This window comes from Nicotiana tabacum, chromosome 1 (genome assembly GCF_000715075.1).
Source record: "Nicotiana tabacum cultivar K326 chromosome 1, ASM71507v2, whole genome shotgun sequence".
NCBI lineage: Eukaryota > Viridiplantae > Streptophyta > Magnoliopsida > Solanales > Solanaceae > Nicotiana > Nicotiana tabacum.
In genome coordinates, this window is record NC_134080.1 from 212,217,557 (window position 1) to 212,225,520 (window position 7,964).

Genomic DNA, 7,964 nt, shown 5'->3' on the forward strand with positions numbered 1-7,964 from the left:
ACTCCAGACTCAAACTAGTTCTAAACTCTTGTACATGTGAATGAGATTTTTGTTTCGTAAGATATAGTCAAGCCCTCATAAGTACTGGCCATCCTTGGTCTTGCCTTGTCCAAAGGGGAGTTTTTTAATAACGGTAAAGTTATTTTCGTGTGATCTATAAATCACGGATTCAAGTTGTGGAATCAACTATTAATATTTGTATTAGGGTAGACTACCTACATTATACCCCATTGGGATGCGATCCTTTCCCGGACTCTGCATGAGCGCGGAATACTTCGTGTACCGGGCTGTACTTTAGTGACACGTATCTGCTTTGGGGACCCAAATAATTTGCATTCACACTAGAAACTTACCATTTTGACATAAAATGTTATCAAAGACGACTTCGTACTAAGGACTCAAACTCAAGACATCTGATTAAGGATTCTGGTGATGGAGGAGGACTTTCGCCTCCGTCACCATAGCACATACTTGAGGGGGATTTGCATCTATACCCGCTTTTTGGGTCACCTTTTAACTTGTGCCCGCTTTAGAAAAAAATTGCAAGCGTACCTGCTTTTTTGCGTAACTTCAGCATATGGGGCTGAAGTAGCAAAGACAATCACGCAAAACTTCAGCATTTTAGTAGACGGGCCTGAAGTAGCAAGTGTGCTGAAGTTTTTGTTTGTAATTGTTGAACTTAAGCATAGTAGCTGAAGTTTTGTTCTCTATTTGCTAAAGTTTTTGTTTGTAATTGCACTAAATAAGCTGAAGTTTTTTGTCCTGGATTCATTAGTTTTGTCATTAAGCTTTTTCAAAAATTTCAGCAGAAGATGCTGAAGTTATTTAGTTCATTTATAAAAACTTCAGCACTAAATAAGCTGAAGTTTTTTTGTCCTGGATAAGCTTTTCAAAAACTTCAGCAGAGATGCTAAAGTTATTTACACATGAGAGATCTATCTTTTACAAGTAAGAGATTTAAAAAAGACATTTTCTTAAATTCAACATTGTAAAAAGCAATGAAGGCCTAAAACCCCCATACTTGACCTCCCTGGTTCTTCTTTAATTCCCTTTATTACAAATCACAATGTCACAATTCACAAGTAATCAATCAGACACTGCAGTAAAATTGAACTTTCTCTCTAGCTTAACGATGTGAAGAAAAGTAATTTAAAAAGATGTTTAAGTCCTATTTGCTGACCATCAGGGTAGATTTATAGTATGCTCAAATTTTATATTTGAGCTAAGAAATTAATTAAACATAATTATAATGTTTACCTCGAAACCTACTCGGTTAGTCCAAATATTATAACATATTAACTTAAGATCGTTGTAGAAACTCATGAGCCGAGGGTGTTTCAAAAATAGTCTCTCTATCTCCTTGGAGTACGGGTAAGGTCTACGTACATATTATCCTCTTTAAACCCCACTCGTAAAATTTTACTGAAACGTTGTTGCTGTTGTATCGTTGTAGGAACTCACATATTTCAAATGTTGGACTTACACTAACAGTGTATAAATATTTAACCATATCAAGTAACTTAAAAAACAATTGCCAAAAATTAAAGTGGATTACCTGCTACAACAGATTTAAATATACTGATAATATAAAATCTCCTTTTACTGTTAGTATGTATAAGTTAGATTGAATTCAACAGACATAATGTATAGTACGAAACAGAAAATTTCCCAAAAGAAAGAAAGTTCCCACATCATTCATTACACTTCATTTTATGTTTTCATACAAGCAATAACACATTAAATATACATATTATTGGTCCTCCCTCAGTTAAAACCACAGAAAGACCTTGCACTACTCACAAATCCAAATTTAAAAAAAAAAACATAAAAAATACTTTTAACCAAAAAAAAAAAAGGAATTAAAAAACATAAAGGGCTCACTCTCCTTTGGAGAGGGCTACTATTAACAACCCTTACATGCAGCCTACAAAATATTAAGAGAAAAAAGAAAGTTGCATCAACAATAAAAGACCAAAATAAAAGGGTTTAAAAAAAAAAGGAATAAGCCTCGGATATTTATTATTATACTGATCCAAAGGCTAAATTTTCCTTTAAAAAATCCAATCGACAAATCGAGCTACTTCAGCAGATGTTATTTTTTATAATCATGGTGTTCAAACCAGCTTATGCACACTTCAATATGCGTTATTGTTACGGGTTTTTTAGTATTTTAATTAGTTCTTCTGAATTTTTGTGCTACTTAAGAGAAATTAAGTCGAGAAGTGTAAGTGGCTTTGGGAGACCATTTGCTAGGAATAACATCTCTTGCTGAGAGTGTTCTTCTTTTTGACAATGTTGTTAACTTCACCGAAAATGGTCCTTGTAATGGTCCACCAATAATGCACCAATTTGCTCCCCATAGGTGTGTCATCTTTAACCATTGATTGGACCTTGCCTGTAAAATCAACGACTTATTAATTAAGGGATTTTTGCACAAATAGCCTACTTTTTCGAATCAGTATACATAATTATACACAATTATTAGGAGTGGCAAACGGGCGGGTCGGATATGGTTCGAATCAAAAACGGGTAATGAAAAAATAGATCAATTATCCGACCCGACCCATATTTAATACGGATAAAAAAACAGGTTAACCTGCGGATAATATGGGTTACCCATATTATCCATGACTTCTTGTATATGTCACTTTTGGGAGAATTCTTAGTCTCCCTAACTTAAGGAACCCTCAATTTGAGGTTTTTACAAATGTAAAAGTTAGACTCATTGATTATCCATTGGTTACTCATTGGTTATCCATTTTCTAAATGGATAATATGGTTTTTATCCATATTTGACACGTTTTTAAAAAGTTCATTATTTAACCTATTTTTTAATGGATAATATGGGTGGTTAACTATTTTCTTTGAACCATTTTACCATCCCTAACAATTACTATAAATATATTATACTCGATAAAACATCTACTGGCTGTGTTTTGTGGTTAAGTGGCCAGCTATTTTAGATTAATTCTTCGTTATTTAATTAAATAGACTTCAACACATACTGCCATCGGGCCAGTTTAGAGCCTGTTTGGATGGGTTTGACTTTTAAGCCTAAATAATTTTTAAGTCATAAGTTAGGAATTTCAGTTTTTTGTTTGTTTTTGTCATTTTAGCTTAAAAAGTGTTTAAAAGTACTTTTTTACTTTATACAAACACTACAAAATGACTTAAAAGTAATTTTTGGCTTAAAAGTACTTAAAACAAACCAATCCAAATAGGCTTTTAATCTATCACTTTCGTCGGTCAAATTTAATTTGGTCTAAAATATTTGTCACTTTTGAAAATCAAGAATGCATTAGTTTTTTCTTCGATTTCACCCTCACTACTCCACAAGGCATATAGTCATCACTTATTCATTTAAGAAAATAAATAATTTAGTCAAATACCGAGAAATTATACTAGAGGATTTTTTTTTTTTTAGTAAGTGCACCAAATTTGCATTAGGATTCAAGTTGTAGAAATAGTCACTAATATTTGCATTAAACTAAGCTGCCTATATCACACCCCTCTGCACGCTGCCCTTCCCCAAATCCTATTTAAATGTAGGATACTTTGTGTACCAGGCTGCCCACAAAATCTACCATTGTTCTTCTCTCTAGTGCAAGAAAAGCCACTATCCTTGATAGGAAAAATGAGGAAAGAAGCGATTTTGCACTATATGGTTGGCTGGAAAGGTTTAAGTCACTTTCCTATATGTTGAACTTGTGCACTAGTGTGGATTGTAGGAAAAAAGAGATAAAAGCATGTGGAGAAGGTGCTTTGACAAACAAGCCAAGATGGCCAAACTTGGCATACCAAAAAGAAGATATTATATTCTATAAACAATTATGTGGTGTATAGTAGAGATAGTGTCAAAGTTGGCCAAGTGAATCTTTCATATGAACACTTGAAAAAGATTAACATTGTGGCACACCACGTGGTTATAACAGTCTTCTAAGATATCCCAATTACTCGGATTTGTCTACATCAAAATGTGTTTGATTTCTTGTAAATTGTAATGAGTCTTGTAAGGCAGTGTATAGAGAACTGCTAGTCATTTTTATAATCATAAAAGTGCGGAGAGGAGACCTTGTGAAAACTTTCTTTTACATTGATTGAATATAGAAGTTAATTTTTACATCATTATTGTAATTAGGTTACTTAAAGTTATTATAGATTATAAATTAATGCTTATTAAATGAAGCTGCTACTTCCTCCGGTCCATTACAAGTGACTTTTTGACCTTTGGCACATCGCTTAAGAAAATACTAACTCCTAAAAGAAAGAATGTATTTTGACTAAATTACCGTTAATTATAATTTCCATATTATTAACTCGACACATTGTGATATGTAAATAATTTCAAATTTTTTCAAAAATATTCCTTCTTAATTATATAAAAAGAATATTTATTTTCGACCAAAGGTCAAAAGTTCACTTATATATTGTGGACCAGAGAGAGTAACAGTTACCTTAAGTTGCCTGATTGTGCAATTTAAACTCTTTTAAGACGTTGTTTTTGAGTTTCAAGGCAAAATTAGGAAGGGGGAGCCTTGATGCAATGATAAAATTGTCTCTGTGTGACCTATATGTTATCAAGCGGGAAGCAATCCATTATGCTTGTATCAGATAGATTATCTACATCGCACCCTTTTAGGGTGCGTCCCTTCCCCGAGCTCTATGCAAAGACGGAACACTATGTGCATCGCACTGCCCCTGACTAAGGCAAAACTAATACATATAAAATTATGGTGTTGGTTTTAGGAAAACTAGGATAATAAAGTTAACATATGTACCTCTCTAATATGCATGGATCCAATATCGCCATCTCCATCCTCAAATTCTACCAACAGAGACAGCCAATAAGCTGTTGAGCCTGCATTTACATGAAAGGCAATGTTCTTTCCAGGATACACGCACGGAGTCCTACACCCACAAATTCAAAACTCTTAGCAACCAACATATAATTGACTATTTCAAATATATAACTAGGTCGTTCATTTTTAAATTGACTAATAAAAAAATAGTACCGAATAAAATGAAATAGAAGAAATATTGAGTTTAAACTTGTAGTACCTACCTTTTTTAATGCCCCCAAAAAGGGAAGGTAGTTACAGGAATCACAAAAGAGAAATAAATTTGGTCAAACAAAAAGTGGGTCAGTAGTCAGACTCTATTATATGCAAACCGAGGAAGAAACCAGTGAAGCTTTTGACCATAAAAGGACTAAAAAATCAGGGAGGCGTGCACCAGAAAAACATAATTCACCAGCTTAAGAAATTATGACATGGTATCTCTCCCTCCGGCCTATATTGGTTGTCCTAGTTACTAAATATATCTGGTCCAAAATAGGTCACTTTTAGAAAATCAAAGCATAATTAATTGCCTTTTTTCCATTTTGCCTTTAGTATTAAATATTCTTGAAAGCAAAAAACATTAATTTCATAGCATAAGAAACTTAGGGGTCCTTTGGTTTGAATACGGCTTATGCCGAGATAAGTTATGTTGGGATTAGTTATTTTGGTATTATTTTTATTTACCGTTTGGTATATTGTATTAAAAATGACAATTGCATAATTTCTAAGAAGAATGTATAAGTTATCCCGACACTAATTACCCCACCATCTACAAAGTATAAGTTATTCCAGTACTAATTTTAATCCCAAGATAACTTATACCAAGTTTACTAACCAAACAAAGTATTAAGGTGGTATTAAATTTTTATGCCAGCACTATACATTCTTATATCGCATACCAAACGACCCCTTAAAAGTGAAGAGTTTTAATAAAGGTATAGTCGTCAAAAACCTCTCTAATTAATATAATTTTTTAAAGAACATGTAAAAGAGAAATATGACAACTTAAATGGACTAGAGGGAGTAGAATACGTGCAACTAATGAACCACTATCTAATCAAGTACATTTATATATGTACTCCCTTCGGTCCATAATAAGTGACCAATTTTCTTTTTTATTTTGGTCCAAAATAAGTGTTCATTTATATAATCAAGAAAGAATTCAATTTGTTTTTACAAAATTACCCTTATGTACATATCCCTAAAAAGTTTTCTTACTCCTCACATTAAATATTTAATTAAGGGTAGTTTAGTCATACTGAGTATTTTAGTATAAAATTTAGTATTTTCTTAATGGGCGTGCCCAAAGCAAATTGGTATATATTATTCGATTGCACATACCACACTCTTTCATTCTTTATTATTTAAAAAATAACATATTTTTATACTTAATGATATAAAAATATGATGTACTTAGTATGTTTTAGACCAACAGTTTAAAGTATTTTTGAGTGTTGCAAAAGTATTTCTTTTTAAAATTTTACGTTCAATTAAATACCTTCATTAAAACAAAAAAGAGTAGTAATAATAAATGTTTTTAAAATTAATAAAAGAGTGAAATTAATTAGTATAACTCCATCACAGTCACTGAACTCAGTGTTGTCCTTGTCACCTAAAATAGAACTCCTATAACAGTAAACTATTTTCTCAAAAACTTTTAAATTATAATTGTACGGTGTACCTTGTTCATTAATTAATTAATCAACCACTAACACAAACTGACAAAACTGAAATATAACAGACTTGTTTTATTATACTACTCAAGAAAAACTCCATTTACTGCTCTTATGAAACTTACCGACGGTAAATGATGGAGATTTTACCACGGTTGCGCAGATTGCCGCTATTTCCTTTAACAGCCATGCGACCAAAGGCCGAGCCACTAAGGTCAAAGTGAACTCGCCCTTTGGTCAATGCTGGAGATTCATCTGTAATAATAACTGTCGCGGCCCTTTTATTGCAAATGGATTTGTCCAAGCATTTTACCTTGTAACACGCACCACAACCTTCGCCATTCTTGAATAAAATCGAACTCACGGCCCCTACTCTCGCCCTGAACGGCTTCACGTCCACCATGGATCCGTACCCACATGCCCCACCTACACAAAATTCCATCATTAACAAGTAGTAAATAATTAGGATATTAAACCAACTAATTATAATAACTGTTACGTCGTCTCAATTTCAAACTAATTGGGGTCGCTATATGAATCTTCGATATCTATCCAATTTAGTTGTTGGCCCGTTTCTCCAGTTGTAAACTTGTAATGCACGTCTAGGTATAAACGAATTCAGAATCGAAACTTAATAAGTTCAATTTATAAGTTCTTGCCACTGAAACCATTGCATTCTAGAGTTCAAATTTTAGTATTTTATTAAAATTTTAGTAATTTTTATGCATAATTATACATTTTGTGTCAAAAGTGTTGGTTCAGTTGAACTTAATGAACTAGGCCTATCTGCCTCTACCGCTCTACATCTATAAAAGCATGTCATAATTATGTAATTAACATTAATAAATAGAAGTGAGTGCGAACATGATTAGGACTAGAAAATTTACCGGTACTACCATCACCGTTGGGACTGCCATACCAAGTGGCTGAGGCAATGTGCCAATGTGGGTCTTTAACACGTTGTAGACTGCCGGCTGAAGCAATGCCGACGGTGCAAAAAATCACAACCACCGCCACGACACAACCAAAACTGGCATAATGACATCTTGGGCAATTACTAGAATCCATAATGCAAGTGGAATGTACACACCACTTGACGAAGTTAGAATTTATAGCTTACGAGTTCGGGCTTCTAGCTTGAACTCTCTATTGCCTATATACTTCAGTTTGTCAGCCTGCGGAGATACCGAGAAAGAAAGGAAGAAGGAAGAAGGTGGACTGTGTTTACCGACAATATTTTCTTAGACTTAGTCCTATTTTTATAAGGTAAGAAATTAAAGAATAAAGGTTAATGGAACTTTAGAGGTCCATGTGACCCTATTGATATTATTTTATTCACGATAGTGCCACTACTTTATAGAGGGGGCCAGCGACAGTTAAGGCGTTAAAACAGCAAAATAGGAGTAGCTCTTTCCGTTAAGTGTTATTATTTTAACTGTCAGTGCTTAGGGGC

General features: G+C 33.4%; 1 protein-coding gene across 1 annotated transcript; it reads right to left on the reverse strand.

Moving 5' to 3' along the window:
- Positions 1-1,674: 1,674 nt before the first annotated feature.
- LOC107795340 (expansin-B3) lies at positions 1,675-7,743 on the reverse strand. Its single transcript, XM_016617965.2, has 4 exons — positions 7,399-7,743; positions 6,637-6,937; positions 4,779-4,908; positions 1,675-2,395 (listed from the first exon to the last, which is right to left on the reverse strand). The coding sequence occupies exons 1-4, from the start codon at positions 7,577-7,579 to the stop codon at positions 2,201-2,203; spliced, it is 807 nt and encodes a 268-aa protein (XP_016473451.1). The 5' UTR covers positions 7,580-7,743; the 3' UTR covers positions 1,675-2,200.
- Positions 7,744-7,964: the final 221 nt, after the last annotated feature.

Excerpts from the sequence above, each read along its gene's own strand:
- LOC107795340 (XM_016617965.2), bottom strand. The coding sequence starts at position 7,579 with ATGGATTCTAGTAATTGCCCAAGATGTCATTATGCCAGTTTTGGTTGT. Across the intron at positions 4,909-6,636 it reads ATCTCCATCATTTACCGTCG|GACTCCGTGCGTGTATCCTG; the intron begins GTAAGTTTCATA and ends TTGTGGGTGTAG. Across the intron at positions 2,396-4,778 it reads GATCCATGCATATTAGAGAG|GCAAGGTCCAATCAATGGTT; the intron begins GTACATATGTTA and ends TTGATTTTACAG.